The sequence below is a fragment of the Curcuma longa genome, chromosome 4, assembly GCF_044706935.1.
Source record: "Curcuma longa cultivar G26 ecotype Majalengka, Jawa Barat chromosome 4, ITB_CL_G26_1.1, whole genome shotgun sequence".
Taxonomy (NCBI): Eukaryota; Viridiplantae; Streptophyta; class Magnoliopsida; order Zingiberales; family Zingiberaceae; genus Curcuma; species Curcuma longa.
In genome coordinates this window covers 7901450-7924792 of record NC_133864.1, presented here as the reverse complement: position 1 = coordinate 7924792, position 23343 = coordinate 7901450, and the positions used below count along the sequence as shown (strand labels likewise).

Sequence of the window (23343 nt, the reverse complement as noted above, 5' to 3'; positions counted from 1 at the left end):
TCATTCGGTCGCTTTAAGCGACCAATTTTTCATTAGATTGCTAATTTTATTATGAATTTTAATAAATACATCTTAATATTTATAAAAAAACTTTACATACTTACAAAAAACTTTGCATAATCATTAATAATATTTATTAACAACATCCAAATATCTGGTGCAACGGTAATCTGCCAATATGAACATCAATCATCAATAATATTTATTAACAACATCCAAATGTATACAATTACCATATCAATACAAATCAAATTAATTTTATTAACATCAAAAAATATATCATTACAATATTAACACATGACATCAATATTTATCCATGCTAGTCACTAGAGTTCAAAAACATTAAAAACAATTTCACACCAATAGGACACCAATCATCTTTCTCGAGCTTGTAGTGGAGTATTATGAGCTTTTCTTATTAGCATGCATTTCCCCTGTGAGTTAGTTATGGGCTTACCGGCTACCAAACAATGGACAGATAGATGGAACAAACTCCAATTGAGTTGAGGATCTCATAACACATCTCAAGAGTTTATTTATATCATTTAACACATCTCTGATGAGATTAAGAACACTGGACATCATCTATCTAGTCGCATACAATATCAAGAAATGATTGTTTATCGACACCACTCAATAGTGACAAGCATCTAACTGAACTAACCTCATCAGAAGAGTCTCCACTCCTCAGAAGCTTCACGGTTTTCATCAACAAGTTCAGATTCTTCGGTTTGTTCGCTAGGAATCTCATACTCGATACTCTGTCCTGAACCATATGTTTCTTCGGATCCAGAATCTCCAATACCAGCAAATGAGGTCTCTTCTTCTGGTTGGACGAAATTAATCAAGTAGTCGAGTCCGTAGATGATGTCGTATACCATCAGTCCGATCCTTCCCCCAATCCAGCTACCAAGATGACTTCCCATGAGATAGCCAAATCTTCCCAGTCTTTGCTCTCCCTGGTAGCCTCCTGCGTAGGTCCCAAACAGAGTGCCAGCCCCTCTAAGGAAACCCTCTGTCATTGTTCCTCCGAAGTATATAGCTTCAAAGAAATCCCAGCCTGATGATATGATTGGACCCACAATGCGCCTGGCCTGTCTCGATGCATCCTTTGCAGCTTTTGTTCCAGCTTTTTGCGCCTGCTTTGCTGCCACACTAGCACTCAGACCCCCAGTGATTGCCTCAGTCAGGGCGATCTCAGTTGCTCGTTGCCTTACTCTTTCTACATGTGAATTTCTTATGTTGTAGACATAGAGCTTGACCCCCTCTTTGGCAACACAAGCAAGTGTTCCAGAGCCCATATCAAAACAGTTCAAAAATGTGAATTTTCCACTTTTGGATGCAGCTTCCTCTCCGACAAATTCCCTAAATTTCTCAGCTGCCAGTGCAGTAGAACAATCGAAAGAAGCTTATACAACATGTAACCAAAAATGAATAAAAGCATAAATTGAGAATAAGGTACCATTCCAGGTCAGTGGAGTAAATTCTGTAGAGATTTGGCTTGTTCCATAGGGATTGATAATCGTATGTCAATAAAAGAATTTAGAGATGAAAACCAATTAAATAGTTCTGAAGCTAACAATGTCAGTCTCAAATAAAAAGGTTTAGAATTGTCTCTAAACTCTAAACCCTTGTAACCATGGACTCTAACCTTACTAAGATCGATGGAAGGACAATATCCATATAGTTGACCATAAAAATTGGAATTAATACAGCTTGTTAATTGCTGCAAATTTAATAAGATAGTTTTATTATGACTGTTATGCGAGGTAGTCAGTGGGCTCAAAAACTAGTTCAGAATAGTATTATACTGTCATCTAAATCGCTGTGTGCTCATTTAACTAGTAGAGTCATCTACATGGTTTGATCACTTCTCAACTTCCAGCCATTGGGATGTCTTCCTTGCTAAAGTTCTAATCTTGTAAAGAATGGAACATATTCTTTACCATTCATTTGAGCAGCAGAACCATGTAAGCCAATTTGTTAAGTGAAATTATGTAGAACTACCTAGAGAAGGAGAGACAAGAGAAAAGTTATCCTTCTAATACTATCTCAATGCAGATATTGGAGATAGACAACTAACCTCTATAAAAAGTTATAGTTGAGGAAAATAATAGTTAAGTCTTAAGAGCCATATGGGGATGGGCTAATGTTGATTATTATGATTCCAAGTCCATAACTTCAATCATCATTAACATTAAGCTATGTTTACATCAACTATTTGGGATCGACTACACAACTCTTATCCCTCCATTGAGTTCATAACTCTAATTTCTGAAAAAAATCTCTAAATTGTAGAATGATAATAGTACATGAAACAAGGCAGGAATAGAAGCTAAATATTTAGTCAGCCAATATTGGCAATCAATCCTGTTTCAAGGCAAGGTATTGAAAGAAGTGTGCAGATCCAATGCAAAGATGCTCTTCTCACGTGAACCAATACAATCTGCTACTCATAGACCAAGTCCTGGTTTGATAAAGATTATATTACATTTTTCAGTCTGAATTCTCAGCAAAGTTGATTGCATAATCAGATAATGATTCATGCCAATAAATCAGCACTTTGCCTTAGGATTTGAAGTTCATCTATACGTAATATTTTAAGCTTAGTTTAGTAATTGTAACTTGATAGGAATGGACCATGTCAATAGTAAATCCAATGTTCTTTTATTAGTGTGTTTATTGCAAGTCACCACATACTTTCAAGGTTTCAATAGCAACCAAGGAGTACAAAGCTCAGACCAGATTATAAAAATAAACAAACACATTTTTAAGGAAATGAGCATCTTTTTGAAGATGTCAAATTACTAAATTGGTAAAGTCCACTTATAGGTCTTGGACCTTGCTTCCATATACACTATCAAAACAAAAACAAAGTTTTTTGTTTGACATCAGATTAAAACTTAATTGAATTTCTCATTTCAGTAAAATAGAGGTAGTTTAATAAAGGAGATGAACCTGATTGACTCAAAAGTGTTCTTTGCCATAGTTGGAGAGGAAAGGACTCCCAAAATAATTCTCCAAGCCTCCTTGTCCTCTATGATTATTTCTCCCTCCCTCCCTCCAGGTGATGTCTTCCTATGTTATTTCAGCCTATTCTATATTTCCCCCTTTCAAAACCCTAACCCATTTTATCGTCAGTTCTAGGTCCATGCAAATTCAATTCATGAAAAACTTGTTAGGATCCCCTATCACCTGAGCTCCTAACACAAAATTGTAGAACATACAAATAGAATCCAGGATATCTTCATCCGAAAATCCCAAACGAAAATACGCGTCCGCTACACTCAAATTAGGTGACAACTCTACAGAGAGGACAACAAAAAAGAGCTAAATTTGGATAGAATAGACCGAAACGAAGCGCACCTGTCATGCTGAGCGCTATTAGACCGGCGACGAAGAGCAGGAGCTGTACTCGCCGCTTCTGGAGATCCATAATCTTCCGAGCTGCGAGTTCGATCCCGACTTCGACCCTTGTACCCCTAGATCGACGGCGATTTGTAGTGCGTAGGCAGTGTCCGCCGGGGGATTTACCTGCTCACGACTCCACTGTTACTTGTGACCGAAGAAGGGAAGACTTCTGGCGGCGCATGATCCAAAGTGACGTTGGCTCCTCGAAGAACCCAAAGCAAATGAAAGGGAACTTTTACTTTCAACTTCACAATTTTATCTTTTTTCAAAATACACCCTAATAATTTTCCTTCTTGAACCACTTTACTGTAAGAGTAAGAAATTTTGAGGGGTATCTTGATTATTTTAAAATTCATGGGGGATGCTTTAAAAAGACATAAATAACTGTATTAACTGTATGGAGTAAATAAATTATTTTTTAAAAAATAAAATAAAATCAATATAACTCCTTTTTCTAAATTAGTGTAATCTTTTATTTTTAAAAAATCTAACTCAAAAATCAAAATCTAATTTTGGAATAATTCCATTCGATATAAGGAGAATGAACTTGATAGTTAACCTAACTTGTATAAGTTGAGACGTCATACAATGCTAAAGTCACTCGAAACAAGCTAGAATAACTCAAACTAAGTAAGACGAGAGCGGCTCAGTAAACCAAATAATGTGGGTGCAAGGAGAAGATGGAGAGGACTTATGCAAGTTAGCCATAGAGATCTCATCATGCTTGCCGCGAACCCAAACGAGCTTAGAGCCTTGCCGTGAGCTAGCCACAAACACATCGTTGTTCATCTCTTTGGATTATTTTTGTTGGAAACTAAGTTATTCTTTCCTTTCTCTTTCACAACAGATCTTTATCTGCAAGATGACCCATCCTTGTATTATCCATTCTCCAGAGTAAACTGGTATATAAGAGAGTGTATGAAACCACCAAGACAATGAATATTTGTAGTATATCGAATGATAAGATTGTAAGTAGAAGAGATGAACATGAACAGATGCAAAGCAGGAGGAATGAACTTGGGGACAAAAATGAGAAATCCGATTGAAACTTCCAAGAGATTCAGGCAAACCATTCAGCTGAATATCTAACACGATTGTTGTTACAACATGAATTCTGTTTCCCAAGCCACAAACACAATGTAACTCTATTGGAAGGAAGAAAGTAATCAAATGTCTACAAGGCTCCAGTGCACTTAACACTAACAAATTCGCTCGCGCCGCATAATTTTCATATCAAACCAGTGCAGGTCCACAAAACATAAACACAATGCTATCTGACGGATATGACAAGTGAAAACATGATTATTGTTGCAACATGAAACTTGTTTCCTGAAGTCACAAAAAGAATGTAACTCCATTAAAGGAAGCAATTAAATATCTACAAGGCTCACCGTCTCAATCATCAGTATCCAGCAACCTTGATATCGCAACTGCATTGCTCATCCCGCATAATTTTGATAGCAAATCAGTGGAGGGATTAGCTCAATAGATGAAACTCTAAGAAGTTATCCACTCCATTTCTATCTGAATTCTTCCATTTTTTGAGTCAATTAGATGATATGTTTCATTGGTTCTCCTGTTGTGTACCACATCTGCAAGGCTAATGATGACATGCCCCAAGTTTTCCTGAACAAAATTAGGAGCATCTCAAATACTTGGAGAGAACAAATAGATTAGAGATAGGGATGGAACTGAGACGGAAGACAAAACAAAAAATAAATAAATGAAAAGAAGCAATCAAATTAAGGGGAAAAAAATGCAGAGGCCACAATAATGAGTTCATCCTTCATTGGGATATTGGCTGTAAAATCTTATTGATTATTTGAAGATTCTTCTCTTTAATATGAAGTTAGAATGGTTCTAAGATCACTTTAAGTAGTCTAAGATAGGGAACCATGTTTTTCTTCTTGTGAGAAAAGAGGAAGAGCGTAGATCATGACCTATATCATATAGACGCCACCATTTAGTGAAGGGCGATTTTGACCTCAGTGTTGGCAACAGCAAAAAGGAAAGACTGAAGACCAGGACCTGAGCCTTCAAGTGATTCAAACACCTGTATAAGCCCAACTGTGTTTTCATTTCATCACAAGTACTATCAATGGAGCCTTCTACCTCTCATTGAGTCACATGCATTCTATGTCTAGTCCTAGAGGAGTCAAGTTGCCAATAGATGGAGTATTCTGAACTCACGCTTTTTTCTTCTGTGCTTGTATTTATCCACTTATCATTTTGCACTGATTTTTTTAATCGCCCTTGCTTTGAGATTTTTGATAGAATGATTAAACACCCTTGTGATTGAGGATCACAAGAGAGACAACAGAGATCTGTTGGAGAGTGCAGTCATTGTTCTTATACAAATCTAATATGCATCAGACACAATAAGATGTGCCAGGATAACTGGAGATGTAATTACCTCAACCCCACTAGAATTTAATGCAAAATTGGACAAAACCATTGAATCCCAGATACATCCCTCTATCATGAGCTAGTTGGTTGGGAAATTAGTAGGGTTGTTTGTTTTTCCTAGGTAGCCCTCTACATGATATAGATTCCCTTTTTTTTTTTGCATGAAAATATTTTTATAACTAATGTGTAGACGAAGGACACCTTTTCTCCATTTTTTGGTTACTAGGCTAATATTGGATACATTAGATGCGCATTGGATAAGAAGCCGAGACTAAACCAGAATAGAACACAACTGAATGCACCATCCTTCCATCACTAGACTTCATATCACATATATCATTCTATATGGTCGGCTATTTCATGTTAGCTCCTTATGAAGTTGTACTCTGCATGAATTGTGTGTTATTATGTTTCTCTTTACTCTCTTTAAGAGCATATAATGACATTGATTGGGCTAATAAGATGGAAAAAAACAGTAGGATTTTGCATTGTCATGTGTGATTCTCTAGTATCTTAGAAAAGTAAGAAGTAAAAAAACTTGTATTGGTACAACACATAAGTTGAATACCATGCATTAGCCGACACTATGCCCAACATCATGTGGCTATAACGTGATATGGGCACTTCTACTTCACAATCTACTTTATTATGGTGGTGAAAATGTCATAAAAATAGGATATCCTGATGTATTTCATGCAAGAATAGGACACAAAATAACAATCGTCAATCACTCGGCAACATTTACACATGGGCAATATTCAATTATATTCTGCTTCTAAAGGTGTTCACTAAGTCACTTGCACCCATTAAGTCCAACAATTTAGCTCCAACCCTAACCTAGTCAACATTCTACCCCAAATTGAGTTTGAAGGGGATTTTTTTAGAAGATGATCCATTAAAAGCAGAATTGACCAATAAATTGAGATTGAGTTGAACAGATCAGTTTAAAATCTCATGTACTAGACTATATGTAATACCCTCACTATCATGTAATTGATATCAAGCAATGAAAATTGCATTTTCGGATTTTTTTTTTGTACCTAAAATATTACAATGAGGTTCAGTTTAACAAGACCTACTTAAATGCTAAAATGTTTATTGCAAAAATGAGAAGCAAAACTTAAGTGCCTTTATATTGCATATTGATTATTGTGCTTAAGTCAATCATGAAAATTATCATCTCATCTTTGTTGATAAAAGACATTATGTTGAAAATCACGTCTAGCTAAACATATTTGTAAAGATAACATTTGTTGTGTACATTCCAAACGTTTCCATTATCTTGCTCCATTCATGACCAAATCATTTGGGCAATTTATATTTACCCAAAATGTAGTAGGATATAGTGGTATGTATATTCAGTAAGTGAACTAATCTTGCTAAGTTGCTTATATATAAAAATAATGTAAAACTGAGATGTAAAAGCAGTACCTTGGAGTGTATACCAATACTTGGTGCCTTACTATGTACGTCCACTTGTATTTTCTCATTGCTAGGAGGCTCCTCACATACAAATTGGTGTACTTCTTCCCATCTTGGATCTCTGTTTTTCTTGATATGCTGCATTAAACTTGATATTAATCTCAGCAGTTGAATAACAATTTTCAGAAACAACTTAAATTGTAATTGAGACTGTAGGCATCTGGTTCACAAAATACCTTAGTTTTCTTCTCCTCTCCTCTAAAGGTAAGACGCACATAGGGGTTTGTATGGTGCTTTCCCTCAAGATCTTGAGCTTCATGAATGGTAACAACAAGCACACCACCACCTGAAGGAGTACTATCAGGAGCTTGTACTACATTAGCCTCCTCACTATCAGCCTTTAACAATTTATCTTCCTTAAAAGGCTTGTATGTTGCTTCCACAACAATCTGCCCACGAAATTTGTCATTCTGAACATCAATACTATCAAGACTCTTCACCAAGTCGAGTGTTAAAATTTTTGGCTCATCAGGATTAAGTTCATTCAACCGAATAACATTCATGCCCATTTTTTCATGTTTCCCCACCTACATAAAGAATGTGCAGAAACAAAACTAATTTCAATAAGGTAAAACACTAAAGAAACAAATAATGGTGTGAAGAAAGGAAAGAAATACATGTATCAGGAAATTCATACTTGTTCCCAGTCATAAACATTAAGGTTCAATTGTTGATTTTCCAGGTCTCTTATAACAAAGTTGAATTCTTCATTCCACTCAGGATTTAAGTTGCTCTTCTTGATAGTTGTCTTCTTTGACGGAAGCTTATCGTCTGAAAGCTTGAGTTTCACATACGGATCTGATTTTCCAAATAAATCTTTCTTTCTTAGTTTATGTGCACTGACAATCTTCACATGCAGCATTCCGACAGGTTTATTTGAGGCTCTGCAACATTACATAGTTTCATTGGCTTAGTTGTCAGTGTCTCATCTTCAAACTGTTAAAATTGACACTTGTAAAATGTCATATATTGACATGAAAATTACTTTGAAGCATCAAGTATGGGCACTTGTAGGCATCTAGGCCACAGATACATATTTGCGACTTGTTTCTTTATGGTCTCCTGCACACAAGGTAACATAAGTTAATAACAAAAAAAGGAAAACTGGAAATCATAGAAAGCACACAAGTTGGCTCAGATTTTTGTACATAATTCAGTACCGGTCGATGATTATACGGCCTCAAACAATTCCTAAGTCAAATTTTTTTTCTTTTAACTAGATAGCTAACAGATACTAGGCACTCTTGGCAGTCCATCCAAATAGAATAAAAATGTGATTGTGAATTTCAAGAAAAACAGATCATTGGACCAGAGCCTCTTCCTCAAATTACTCTATCACTGAAATCTCAGTAAAGGAATTCATACATATGCAATAAAAATTCTTTGTAGAAATCTTATCATTGTATCAGAGCCTCTTCCCCAAATTACTCTATCACTGAAATCTCAGTAAAGGAATTCATACATATGCAATAAAAATTCTTTGTGAACATCTACGAAAAAACTCAACTCACTAATGTCGACTCTTCTCTTATGTAGCAAATAGAGTAGTGAGGATATTTTATTAATATTTCAAGTTCCTCAATAATTAAACTAACATAAATGACAATACTGCATGATACATAAAGATACTCAACAATAGTAACATATTATTCAATTAAATGGGGGAAAATAACCACCTGAACGAATCTGTAAAGACCAGGAACTGCCATAAGATCAACCCCCACAAGTTTTAATCCAAAGTCAACATGTGGCTGTTTGATCAAACAACAAAATACATTGAGTGGCTGCATACAATGTGCATAGCTTACTAATGAAGATTCAATGTGAAAGAGTAAGTTCTATTTCACTAACCTTCTCCATGAGGGACACAAATATATTTGCAAAACAAGGGAAGCTAGGGACCAATGGTTTTAAAGTAATTCGCGGAGAAGCAAAGATTTGTAAATCTACAACCTGAAAATCTCAACATGCAAGTATGTAACCTTCTGTCTCCAAATACAAACTGGCTGAATACCATACTAGCAATGAAATGAAAATATACGATGAGAGAGAATATGTGAATGACCTGTATAGACAATTTTAATCCATAGGCTTTGGCAACAATGGTTACATTGGGATTCCCAGCCCATTTAAGTGATGGTTCCATAATAAGTTCCTTCTCATCTGTACTGTAAACCTTCATTCCTGGCAGAAGTTGACACTCAGATGTTATCAGAAAATAAGCAAAAGCATGAAACTAAAATTGGAACTTGAAGTCCAGAATGAAACCAAAACAAAATACTCAACAAAAAAAAAAAAACTTGGTCTGATTTTCATAAAAATATTAATTCTCAGACAAGTAAGATATTGGAGGAATAGACTAACAGCTCAAGAAGTAAATTGGACTTCCTTTTAGAAATGTTGGGCTAGTGATTTTATCTAATACAAACAGTGTCAGTTTTTGTTTAAAAGTGCAAAAAAGTTCAAGTGGAACTGAAAATTAAATGGTAAATGTATCTTTCTTATAAAAAGCCAAGTAATTTGATTGGAAAAGGTAAACAAAAAAAATTCACCAATGCATAGATATTCGTGAAGTACCATAGATAAGAATAACAAAAATGCTAACCTTGAAAAGTTGGTGGTAGTGAACCAAGAGTGAATTTTTCAAATTCAACAGAATCAATATTGTACTTTGTAGTATTCTCTGCAATAATAGGATCTGCAATTTGCTTAGCAGTCTTGCAGATAGCCTTGTAAAGGATAGAAGGCATCAATATGAGATAGTGGAAACCATGACATATAGAAAGCTTAAAATCAAAACATACCTTATCAAGGTATGGCCACATTAGTGCCAGAAATTTATTCAACCAATCAATCTTCAAAAAAAAAAAAGAAAAAGTGTTAACTAAGAATAGATTGATAGTTTTTTACAGTAATTCAAGCAACTTCGTCAAGTGCCTATTAATAATAGGCAGGTCCACATACCCGTTCATAGTCTGGACTCTTTACCCATAGAGGAATTTCAGGAAATATACGTTCCAGTGATTGTGTTTCATGTTCAACAAGTGGACGAATCTTAGGATCCTGAACAAGTAAATGCAAAATAGGTCAAACATAAACCATTACATATTAATTCCCACACTAGATTCATATGATAAAGAACAGTGCCAAATATGAAATTGAAGCAGAAACTTTCACAAAGCAACAAAAATCCATTGTCTTTGAAAATAAGCTGCATAGACCAATTAGACATGCAAAGTGGCCATTTTGCACTCGCCCAAGGCCTTAGCCATCTGCTTGATAGTTCTCCTATATCATGGCATACATTAGCCCTGCAGGATCTACAAAATATAGTTATTTTACGTGAGCAAATTATTAAGTCTATCACGAACTTAACAAATCTATCACCCTACTTGATTTTTGTTAAGGTACCATTAAATGATAATGTGACATCAAACTTAGTCAGAATTTTGTCAACTCAAATGTCATGTTACCACATATTTCAATCCAATTAAAAAATAAATAGGAGTTGGGGTGGCATCAGAAGTGAATCCGAAGGTTTTTCTTTTTAAATTTAGAGTTTACATTTTTTAAAATAATAATTAATTGGTTGGATTTATGTGATGACACGGTATTTGAGTTGGCAAAATTGCTAACTAGACATGGTGTCATATCAATACTTGATGCCAACTTAACAAAAATCAAATGGGGTGACAGATTTACAATTTTAGAAAGTTTGTGATAGATTTGTTAAAACATGTAAACTTCATGATGGATTTAGCAATTTACACTATTTTAGACCAAGGAGCATTTACTACATAAAGCAAGACCTAACTCACTCTAGTCAAGGATTATAAATCTGATTCTTTATTCATCACCATAATTTCAACTAGTAATTAAATGAAAATTCGTAGGAAAAATTTGGGATTTTGTGATTGTACATTGTTGCTTAGTGTATCTTTAGCTATTTCTTAATAAAAAACATAAGTATTTACCCACAATCTCATCAAGGGGAGTATTTACCTTACACACTTCGACATACATCAAAGCATGACAATATGAATTTAAAAAATTTTAACTAACGATATTGTGACTATTGCTTTTTAGTGTATGTTATATTTTTGTAACATATTTTTTCAAAATTTCAATTCTTTTGACTATAACAACAACAACAACAACAACAACAACCAAGCCTTATCCTACTAAGTGGGGTCGGCTATATGGATCCTTTTACGCCATTGAGCTCTATCTCCTATTATATCATCATTTATATTTAAATAAATTTTATCTTGTTTTATTGTTGCTAACCAAGTCTTTTTTGGTCTACCTCGCCCTCGTTTGATATGCGTATTTGTCATAATTTCATCTTTTGACTATCTAATTGCTAATTTTATGCACAAAACATCAGGTGCATCATCTCTCCAACATTCAAGCGTTCATTTGCTTGATTAGGTTAGATGGCAAAGTGAGTCAAGGAAAGTAACTTTGACATAGCTCATAAACGCTTTTTCACTTATGCAATTGAGACCAACCAAGTGACTTTTTTTGATTTTATATCATTGATGCTTTTCTCAAAAACTACTATAACTTATTTTAAAATTTGGATATCCTTCAAAATGGAAAAAGGTCCAAGTAGATGCCTTATGTGCAGAAGAAAGGATTCACTCTAAAACTGAAAAATGAAAAAGGATCCAGGTAAACAACTTTTATGCACACCAAAGGATTCCCACCCCAAATGTGTGGCACATGACAAAGGGCACAAAACCTATTCAAAGAAAATGAGCTCCAACATTCACTAAACTAGTTTCCGAAGTAGAGCCCCACCATTTCTTTTACTCTTTTGATCTTGAAAGGTTACTGGTATACAATATATGATCCTCCCTAGGTATTATCTATTAACAAATAGAAGTAAATGAAGGAGATTAAAGGTGTAAAACTCGTGTGAGTTCACCTCATATACTTTAATGGATGACAAAGCATGCCGACACTATATAGTACAATCAAATTTTACTTATAATTACAACAATTTTAATTTTAGAATTAAAAAAAGTTATGTGAAAGGAGGGCAAAGGAGTAAAACTTATCTGGATTCACTTTGGTACACTTCAAAACATGCCAAAGCACATAGTGTTAGCAGTTAGTACAATATAATATTACAAAATTTTAATTTAATTATTATCTAAAGATATACTCTAATTTTTCAAATTAAATAAAATAAGTGAAAGGGATAACGGGCCAAAACCATTTGTGTCAACAAGATACGGTACCAAACCCATTCCATTTAAGATATGACCAAAAGCCAAGCATGAAAATATATTTTCAACCTTGATGATAAAAACATTTTAGCATAAAAATGATATAAATCAAAGTAGAGGATAAAATTGATGCAAGCCTCAGAGTTTAATATCAATCAACAACCCACTAAAATTTAGTAAACTTTTGCTTTTAAAAATAATATCAAAATTTAAATGTAAAAAATATTATGATGTAAATATTGAAATGCATAGAATATATCTTTTAAAATCCAATATATAAATAGTGTGACATAAATTAGATATCAAGAGAGCATAACATAAGGACATTTATCAGTATGTAAATAAATCTATCAGCAGTAAACATAATACTACAAATGTTACTCTAAAATAATTGAGTAAAAAAGAAATAAAGGGAAATTATGAAAAGTAGCTTAATGTTGTATGACAACAAAATTAACGTAGATATCTGATATTATAATATGAAATAAATATATATAAGTACTCAAGCAATAAACATAATACTAAGATTCTAAAATAATTCGAGTGACAGGAAATAGAGAAGAATTATGAAAACTACCATAATCCCAATTGACAACAAAATTAACATGGATATCTGCAATAAACATAACAATATGTGTGTCATTCTAAAATAACAAGTAAAAATAAATAGAGTTAAATTATGAAAAATAGCATGATTCTATACAACAACAAAATTAACATAGATATTTGATGTTATAATGAGAAATGAATATATAAGTACTCAAAATAATACATCAAACTACATGATAAACAATTAAAGATATAAAAGTACTATTTGAAATTAAACTATTTGTGAAAGTATTCTGTGTCAATTTTATAGCCTAACATCGTCACTACCACCTTAACCTAGATCGGACTAATTGGAACCTACCTGGATCTGCATTTTTCGCCAAGAACATATGATAATTAAGCAACAGTTGTCTTTTGAACAAGATTTAACAAAACTATCGTCTTAGGACTATGATTTCCAGAAATCTGCTCCTGATCAATAAAGAACCATGTCAAATTCATCCAAAATCGATATTTTCGTAATTTCAGAAACTTCTTGTATTGCCATATGACTCAGTTCCCCCTTATAAAAAGTAGCGTCTGTCCAACAGATTTCAGATGAATCATCGGATCACGAAGCCTCATCTTACATTCTAAATTCTCAAGACCGTGACGGCACAAAACAAAGTTCAAAGCAAATCACTCCTACTCAAATGCACGTCACAGTAAGAACAGATCTAAAGCGTAGGCCAACGAAATGAACCAACTTTAGATATAAGCTCATAAAGCAGCGCCTACCTGATCGACATCAGAGGACTGGACGTAGACGAAGAGGTAGTATCCGGCAACGATCCCCACAGTCAGCCCCACTCCAAACCCGAAGAAGCTCAACACCATGCTAAAAAATCCCATCTTCCACCACACCGCTCACCGCTGCGCACAACTTCAACTCCTTCGCATCAAGATAAAACAAAAAACAAAAAAAAAAAAACAGGAAAGTTGACAACCATGAGCATTGAGCACAGAAGCAAAAAAAAAACAATTTTCGTCTAGTTAATTCCGCCATGAAAAAGGATAAAAAGAAAGAAGAAGTACAAGACAAAATCCACGTTTCACGAACACATCCAAAGCATCCAAATCTGCCGTCCCATCGGCATCCCGCAGAGTAGAAGAAGAATCGTCGGAAAGGGAAATGATTTAGAAATGGAAGCGAGTCAATGTCAGCGACGAGTGGACCCGTAGATCAAGCCGCGGTTTGTGACGGGTCGGCCGACATCAAGCGTGTCGCCGCTATTCATTAATATCACGGATCTCCAACGGAGCGATATATGCGTTCAAACGTTGCTAAGTTAGAGTTCAAACTTGCCCTTTTTTCTATTTTAATGCCACAGACTTTTTGGGAAACTACGACAAAAAAGGAAACTAGCCTCGATACTTTTCTGAAAAAAAAAAAAAAAATTGAATCTGTCACTTTAAACAGGATCTTACGATCATCTATGAAGAGGTAAATCGAGAAACTAACCTCGATACTTATTCTATATCTTATTGTCAACGACAGCCTATAACAAAGTTATTATAGTGCTTTATCTCCAAAGTTTTTTCTTTTTATAATTTAGATGTTCATATTTCACTCAACTAATTTCAAACGCAATGACTTTCCTCTTTGTTTCGCTCGATTAAATCTAAAATTTAATTTATGCATATTTAGAAGTTAATTTTAAAAATATTTCTTTTTATTCATTTATTTATTTTTTATTATTTCTTTAAGTATTTTGCTATGCACAATATTGCCTCTGGATTATAATGCAATGGCAAAATAAATATTATATAAAATTTATGATATCACTATAAAATTAAAAAAATATTTAAGCATAACAAAAAAATTTTCAAGTTTCAAGTTCCACTCCTTCATTATCTTCAACACGAGTAAGCGATGACAACGAGCAAAGGTGACAATGTGCATGAGCATGTGAGTAGGCAATGATAACGATAACGATAAGTGGACGATACAATAAAAGATGGCATAATGAATTATAATCAACTTTTAATTTTTAAAATTTAATTTTAATTAATTGATTCAATTAATTGTAACTTAATAGGATAATTTAAATAGACTTATTTAAATCATAATTAATTATCTTATTAATATATATAAATTTATTTTAAATTTTAAAAATTATAAATCAATTTTATTTATTTATTATATATATTATCAACTTATTATTATTATTATTATTAATTTAAAAAAATAATTATCAAATTGAACTAAAAGAAATACTGTAAATGTTAAATTAAATTATAATATTATCTAGATTTGAATTAAATAATATAAATTATGTTTTATTTTTTACAATTTTAATTAAGTGATTACTTGGTGGATTATATATGATAATCTAAATCAAACATATAAAAGATGTTATAGAGATATAAGTTATCATTGCCTCTCCGAGCACTCTAACGACATAAAGTGAATGAAGTTACTGTAGCATTTGGGGCATAGCTGAGTTGGTTACGACACAGCAGAGTTGTAAAAGAGGACAGAGTTCGAATCCTAACGAAATTGAGCAATACTCTCTTGCATCGTGATCAACTACAATAGTAAATGTCTAATATGCCATTTCAATAGTGAAGAGTTAGCATGTCTAATATGCCAATTGAGCTGAACCGGCAATAAATCGAGCGGCCAATCCAATTTACAGCCTCACCGGTTTAGATGAACCGGTAATGATGGGATGAATCATGTACCGTCTGATCTGAATCGTATGTTGGATATCGCTCTTTTCACAGATGGAACGGGTCAATGACTTATTGGTCGAGCTAAAGCTACCTCTCTCACAGTATTTATTTTCAATTTAAAAAACAAATTGTGGGATTTTTTCTCTCTCTCACTACAGCCACAACTCTCCGCTTGTGTCTCATAATTTTCTCCTGTGTGATTTCGCCGAAGTTTCCTGTTTTGCATCTATTTCTCTAGGGTTTTGATCGATTCCCGTCTGGATCTTGTTAAATTCCAGTTGCCCCCTTCCAAAATCTCGCCTTGCTTTGCATGATCTGAGTTTTTGAAGGGAGCGCGCCCAGATGCAGCACAGGCGCTGTTCTTCTGCCGTGGCGATCGGATCGTCTTCTGAACACCGTCCCTAATTTTGAGGTACTTCTCTGGGTTCCTAGTCGTTCAATTCTTTGTTCTTTTCTTTTGTTCTCTGTTCAACGTTGCCTGTTCTTTTCTCGCCTTATCGATCTCACAGTCGATATGTTTTGTGATTGATAGAACTATTTATCGAATGCATCATGCTTGATCCTTACATTTGATAATGTTTCCCACGCTCACACTATTTATCGAAGTCTTCTTGTTTGTTTCCGGAATTTTGAACTTTTTTGGATCCTTGAAGGTAACATTCGTCAAGATTAAGTCACTGAACTATCTTACGATCTTTCTGCTTATTTAGGTAGACTATATTGCGCGCGTTTGTGATTATGGACGAAGGGGACCTCGATTTCTCTAATCCCGAGGTCTTCTCTGGGCCGAATGCTGGTGAAGATCTTCCTAGCAACTGCTCCATGGATAGCTTTTTTGAAAACATCTTCAATGATAGCCAGCAGCAAACATGCACCCACACTCACACTTGCAACCCGCCTGGGCCGGACCTCTCACACACCCATACTTGTTTCCATGCTCACACCAAAATTGTCTCAGCTTCTCCCGATGAGACTGCTGAGTCAGTGGAGAAGGGCTCTTCATCAAAGAAAAGATCTTGTGGTAACAGAGAGGCTGTTCGGAAGTACAGGGAGAAGAAGAAGGCGCATGCAGCATCCCTGGAGGAAGAGGTTGCTCAACTTAGAGCTATTAACCAGCAACTCATGAAGAGGCTTCAAAATCAAGCTGCTCTTGAAGCTGAGGTTACAAGGCTCAGATGTTTGCTTGTAGATCTAAGGGGGCGCATAGATGGAGAGATTGGATGTTTTCCTTATCAGAAGCCGATGAAAGCGAGCGGGGATTTTACTTATAATGTGGCCCAATCAAACATGCTAGCCGATGCTCAGGTTCTAAACTCATGTGGCTTCCGTTGCGATGATCAAGTGTCTTGCCTCTATCCAGATATGCAAGGGAAGACTTTTGGAGAAAATGGTTCTTATAGCAGTCAAGATCTCAGGGTCTGTGAGATTGGCAATTTGCATTGCATCGGGACTCCTACTGCTAGATCTTTTGGATGTGGAAATGGAGTTGCAAAACCTGCTGATTGCTCAGCTAAAGTCACAAAAATTGAAGGTCTGATTTTGTTTCACATAACCTTTTTTCTCTCTGCCCATTATTTTTTACTTAGTTTTTGAAGTGTTCTTTGTCAAATTAGTTATCTTTAGCTACATAAAGAAGATCCACTTATAGAAAATATCCACTAGCTTTTGCATGTCCAAATTAACATCTTTAGGCCGCCTTTTTAGGTTATGAATTTGCACTCTTCTGTATGATGTGCAATATTTAACATTGTGGATTCTTGTGGTCTCACCAAATTTAATTCACTTGCCTGTGCACTTCAGGCGTATTCTGGAAAGCATTTCAGTAGGCGTTACACATTTTGTGAAGTGCTAGGTGTTTCTTATATGAGTTGGTTCAGGATACATCATAATTCATTGGCTTCCACAGTTTTAAGTAGTGTATTCTAGTTAATACACGCCAAAGTTTGTTTTCTTATTTAACTATTAGTGCTGCGCAAATGTTTCAGTGGTAGCCATTTCCATTTCGAATCCTGCTATCTCTAGGCATTATTAAAGTTTTATTCTCTTACCACCCATAGGTATGTCCAGACTTATATCCATATTTAAGACCCAACAGAGGCATGGTTGCACATATTGAATATATTTGCACTACAGTCAAGATCATTGCTTGAATTTTATGTTTCTTTTGTCACTAGTCTATGCCGATGATTTATTCTCTAGCTATTTATGTCCAGAAATGAACATCTAAAAGACATTGCAATATCATTGTTAATTCATGTTAGAGGCAACAGGTTTTGGTAAGTTATTGATCAGATTACAACCTTAGCATGAAATGAAATCGATATTTTACAGTTGCAAACAGGAATAGTTGAACACTGGATTCTAAAAGCTTATAGTTGTTTAATAATATACTTGTTTTTAATATGAGAGAAAATTCATATGCCATTTTAAGGTATAGGTAATAACCTAAAAAATCACTATTCTCATGTTGAACTATGACTTGTTAACCGTGCTGAGCCTGATGTATTTCGGTCCATTCTTCGTCTTTCTTCTTTTACTTCGCTGTTACAGTTGGTTACTTGCTTTTTCTCCATGATGATTTGGTTGACAACTTAATTTCATCCGACATAGTGAGCAAAATGAAAGGAACTCGTGCCCATGATGTCTAACTATTCCTAATTTTCGTTAGGTGCTCGTGCTGCAAAGAAGGATTTATAAACTGTACTCCGTTTCTCAAATTGAACTCAACGAGCAAGCACATTGCTGATCTTTGAACTATCTGATAGTCAATCCATTGCCTGTCTGTTTCAGCAGACAATCCTTTTCTAGTTTGTTCTTCAGTTGGTTGCTTTAAGACTAAATTAAGGTGTAGAAAGTAGAAATCCAGCGATCGAGCATTGTGGATGAAGTTGCATAGCAAACTATCTGCCTTCAAATTAGCTGATAGCCTATAGTAAGTTTCCCTCTGTTTGGATGTTGTCTTAAGTAGGATCAAATGCTCGTAGCAGAATCAAGATTAAAAAAATATATATGTAGGGATTTTGTTATCTCCATAAATTTTGATTGCATTATATATTTCAAAATACTGCATATATGTATGTGTATATTGAGGTACTCAACTTTGTTGTGGATCATGATTTCAATCTTCTTTCCTGAGCTTTTATGATTTCGATCGAATAAGCTGTGAGAAACTCTTTTTGCACTCGAACCGGATCACTGTTTCTTTGATTGCTGCTTCAACCACGTCCATTTTGTCCTATCTCTCTCATTCATTTGTTTATTCGGAGAAGTCATACGCTTTCGGCCAAAAAGTTTTATCATTTACAAAATTTGACGAACTACCTTTTATCTGTCGTGATTTCTAGAGGCGCCAAATTAAATTTTCTTGTGTTTAAACTTGATAATTTATTTATTGAGTTTGGTTAAATTTATTTATTAAAAATCTTATCAAGTTCAAGTTCAAGGGGAACTCAAGTTTGTTTCTGAACAATGTGAATATTTTTATGAACATTATTTAAGTTTTTAATCGAGTTCAATTGTTAATGTTATTATTTTTACAATTTATATTAAATTGTTATTTATTCATGAAATTAACATATGGGTTAGATTTAGAAAAAAAATTGTTAAAAAATTATAAAATTATTCATGACTATTTTTTTACATATACTGTTAAATTTTATATAAGTTATTTTATAAATTATTCATGACTACTGTAGTTCGTTCATTATTATTTAAGTTTATATATATACAATTGAATAATATAAATGATCTTCGTTGAATTGAATATTAAATTTGTTGATTTCATTTAGAGTCCTATTTATGAAACAAATAAATCAAAATTCAAGTAGTAAACGAGTTGAATAAGTTAATATTTATAGTGTTTAAATTTGTTTGATAAGGTATTCAAATCAAGTGAGTTAAATCTAAAATGAATCAAGCTAGTTGAAATGATTATTTAAATTTGATTTGATTTTTTTTATAAACATGAGTTTGATGATTTATTTAGATGTTATCAAATTTTTAATTGAAATTTATTTGATTATTTAAAATTTTTATATTTTAAATTTGATTTGTTGATTATTGAATTTGATAATATAATTTTATTTATTTTAAATTTTTATTATTTAATATGTTGATAATAATTTTATTGATGAATATAATTCATGATCATTATTCATAAATATTAACAAATTAAATATATTTAAATTTATTTATTTAATTTAATAAATTATTTAAATTTATTTATTTAATTAATTATATATATATTAAATAAATATAAATAATTTTTTATTAAATCGGACACTAAATTTATTATAAAAACACAGTGAGATCCTTTGCATGAGAAAAGAAACACAGAGAAGACATTGAGATTCCTTTGCATGAGAAAAGAAAACACAGACAGTCCCCCCACACCCTTGCATTGCTGCTCACCTAATCCCTCAACGACCTCAAAAGCGGCACAGAATCAAATTGATTCCCTCACAATCATCAGATCACCATGAGCCTGCTTTTTCCTGAACATTTTCAGCGAACCACAATGCAAACTTATATTGTGGCCTTTCAGTTATCCATGGCTATCATCAGTTGATTCTCCCATTTCTTATTACTTCTCTTCAAATAATTTGTCTTCGGAACGATTCAAAGAAAATTATCGAGCACAAGGAAGCTTGCTATATCGACAATGGTATGGAAATCCTCTCCCTTACTTTTCATATTTTGAAACCATGGATGCTATTTCTGATACCGTCTAGTGTTATGATTTCAGATTCCAACCACAGTTGAGCAAATTGATTGACAACAATTGTGGAACAAGGAGTTCGAATTCTAGCACCACCATTAATACCACTCTCTTAGGATTGCAAAGGCAACCCTTTTGAACACTTTCCATCATCACTTACCGCCTATGGGTGACTCAGGAAGTGGTGGAGAAGGGGACGATGAACACAGGCCTCCGAAGCGGCACCAGGCTAAGAACCTGGTAGCCGAGAGGAAGAGGCAGGAGAAGATCCGCGATGGTCTGCTTGCTCTTAGAGCCATAGTTCCAAAGATAACAAAGGCAGAGCAAATACAGTACTCCTTGTGACAGACATCTCATGTTGCTGAGTTCAGTGAACTGATGTGCTTTTTTTTATGTACTAGATGGATAAAGCTTCAATCTTAGGAGATGCCATCGAGTACGTGAAGGAGTTACAGCAACAAGCCAAGGATCTCCATGACCAACTAGAGGAAGACAATGCCAAATCCGAACTGGAAGCCTCGATGCCTAATCATCAGCTAACACACCAATTTATGGACAACTCTAAGCTACTAAGCGACGACGAAGAGGGGAACCAATAGATGGAGGTCAGTGTTTAAAGAAAACAAGTGCATTGAATCTTTTTATAACAAGCTGTGTTGATTTACTGATCAGCCACAAGTGGAAGTGAAACAATTGATGGAGGATGAACTGTTGGTCATGGTGCTGTGGGAGCACAAGGAAGGAGGATTCGTGAGGTTAATGGCGGCCATGAATGCATTAGGACTCGAAGTCACCAATGCCACTCTGACAACCTTTAGAAGCCTGGCCTTGAATGTTTTCAGAGTTCATGTATGTTATATATATCTACACTTTTAACACTATCGTTTCATGTTAACTGCTAAGATTGATGCAGAATCTAATGATCACAGAGGAGGGATGATCTAGTGGTGCAAGCAGATCAAGTGAAGAATTTACTAATTCAGATGACAAGATATTGAGCTTAAGCTTTGTTTTAATCCTTATAATGCAACTTGTTAGATGGCTAAAATGGCGAAATGAGAGTTACCTTTGCATGGTTTTCTGTAAGAAGATTTCTTGGCCTGGGACTGGGAGTAGCACAGATTTGAAAATTTTTCTTCTGAAACTTTGTTCATAGGCATAATTCCCACCTGCAAAATAGGATAATTTATCGGGTGAATAAAGCTAAGCAAATCATTCTCCAATTGCTCAAGTACTAACAAGAAAGCCAAGAAAGAAACATGTTCTTCAATTTGCTGCTTTTTCAAAATGTTCATGTAGTGCCACTAATATTACTTTACTTCTTTACAACAAAAGGTGAAATTTGTCATCTCAACGGTTTTACATGATCAGTCTCACAACCATCTATAAGGAGATAAAATATTACTTTACTCCTTGCACTTTGTCAAAATAATCCTCCCTTCTCTATTAAGACAAGGGAATACAAGTCTATCAAGGAGTCAACTATAATATTAAACTACAAGGTGCATTTCGGAAATAATAAAAGTCTAATGGGCTAAAATATATTAAAAGCCATTCTTAAATTTGTGGAAATGCACATTTGCCTCAAAGAGTAAACCGATATAGCAATTTCTTTCCAATGAGAAAAGATAGACATGTTCACTATATTCCGGGACAAGTCATCTAGAAAAAGAATTAATTTCCAAATATAGCCAAAAAGGCTTTGTTTTGTAATCAAATATGGACTTAATCCTAAAAAGTAAAAATCATTTATAGGCATCACTAATTTATTGGTCGAAGGGAAGAAAAATCATCAACCATTTGATAAAAAAAACATATAATTATCACTCACGTCCTATAATTAAAAAACATTAATTTATTGTAGCGTTTCCAAATCCATTTCGCCCTTCCATTATATATATAAATATATAAAATAAGTAATTATCTGAATTTTAAAAGCCAATTAAACAATCCAATTCCACGTGTTGCACGTAAGTAAATTCAAGAAGCGCCCTATCGTGACCTCGATGATATTTTCTTAAATAGAAAATTGCGATTAAAATTGAGGGGCGCAATAAAATTTCTTAAGAAAAAAAAAAAAAAAACTACGCCCGCACGAAAAGAAAGCGTAGCAAAAGCCAGGCAACGCCACCGCGCGAGAGAGGAGAGAGCCAACGAAACGAAAGAGAGATGGGAAGAACCCTAACCGGCGGTTCGCAGCTCCGGCTCCGGCCGCCCCCGGCGGAGGTGCGCACGCGGATCCTCGGAGATCTCTACACCGCGGCCGATCTGGCGGCGGCGGAGCTTCTGGTGCACCTCAGCGAGAGCAGCGCCGAGGCCGCCTCCTCCGTCTCCTCCTCGGCCTCCTCCTCCTCTCCTCGGTCCATCAACATGCAGCCGCCGCTGTCGCCCGAGGCCGTCCTCGTCGGAAACGAGGAGGAGAGGGAGGAGGAGGAGGAGATGGGGCCGTGGCAGAGGACGAAGCGGTACCGTCTGATGGCCGACCTGTACGCCGCCACGAGACCCGTCGGCGGCGGTGGAGGAGAGGAGAAACCGCGTCCGCGTCGCCCGTAATAATAATAATAATAATAATACTAAAAATAGCAACAACTAACGAGGGAGGTTGAGTTCTATGTCGATATGGCTTTTGTACAAATTGGTTACCTACATCAGATAGGGTTTGTGACTTTAGGGGCAAAATAATTGCCCTATCTTTTGCTTAATTGCTGTTGTAACTAGAAACATAAAGCAATCTAATACTTGTTCAAGCTTAATCTGCTGATCGTTGTGCTACTGATGCAAGTATGCAAATACTACCAAATCACACAAACAATTACTGCAACAAAGCTC

General features: G+C 34.8%; 5 protein-coding genes across 6 annotated transcripts; 3 read left to right on the top strand and 2 right to left on the bottom strand.

Moving 5' to 3' along the window:
• Positions 1–479: 479 nt before the first annotated feature.
• Positions 480–3587, bottom strand: LOC141827793 (uncharacterized). Its single transcript, XM_074715117.1, has 2 exons — positions 3367–3587; positions 480–1378 (listed from the first exon to the last, which is right to left on the bottom strand). Exons 1-2 carry the CDS (start codon positions 3434–3436, stop codon positions 669–671), a joined length of 780 nt encoding a protein of 259 aa, XP_074571218.1. The 5' UTR covers positions 3437–3587; the 3' UTR covers positions 480–668.
• Positions 3588–4506: 919 nt separating this feature from the next.
• Positions 4507–22738, bottom strand: LOC141826359 (synaptotagmin-2-like). Of its 2 annotated transcripts, XM_074713600.1 has the most exons (14): positions 22701–22738; positions 21581–21683; positions 13860–14013; positions 10264–10362; positions 10104–10154; positions 9905–10028; positions 9365–9483; positions 9151–9252; positions 8976–9050; positions 8285–8361; positions 7937–8183; positions 7476–7826; positions 7249–7377; positions 4507–5037 (listed from the first exon to the last, which is right to left on the bottom strand). In XM_074713600.1, exons 3-14 carry the CDS (start codon positions 13971–13973, stop codon positions 4909–4911), a joined length of 1617 nt encoding a protein of 538 aa, XP_074569701.1. In that variant the 5' UTR covers positions 13974–14013; positions 21581–21683; positions 22701–22738; the 3' UTR covers positions 4507–4908. The 2 variants fall into 2 exon arrangements, with proteins under 2 accessions (XP_074569701.1, XP_074569702.1); XM_074713601.1 differs by lacking the exons at positions 21581–21683; positions 22701–22738 and adding an exon at positions 14157–14216.
• On the top strand, positions 15961–18939 carry LOC141828153 (basic leucine zipper 19-like). Its single transcript, XM_074715525.1, has 3 exons — positions 15961–16209; positions 16508–17328; positions 18466–18939. The coding sequence occupies exons 2-3, from the start codon at positions 16536–16538 to the stop codon at positions 18492–18494; spliced, it is 822 nt and encodes a 273-aa protein (XP_074571626.1). The 5' UTR covers positions 15961–16209; positions 16508–16535; the 3' UTR covers positions 18495–18939.
• LOC141827023 (transcription factor TDR-like) lies at positions 20680–21594 on the top strand. The gene is given in 4 exon segments (XM_074714308.1): positions 20680–20832; positions 20916–21119; positions 21187–21363; positions 21444–21594. Coding segments are annotated over 4 exon segments (603 nt in total). The 3' UTR covers positions 21513–21594.
• On the top strand, positions 22600–23327 carry LOC141827466 (uncharacterized). Its single transcript, XM_074714717.1, has one exon. It carries the CDS (start codon positions 22684–22686, stop codon positions 23065–23067), a length of 384 nt encoding a protein of 127 aa, XP_074570818.1. The 5' UTR covers positions 22600–22683; the 3' UTR covers positions 23068–23327.
• The last annotated feature ends 16 nt before the right edge of the window (positions 23328–23343 follow it).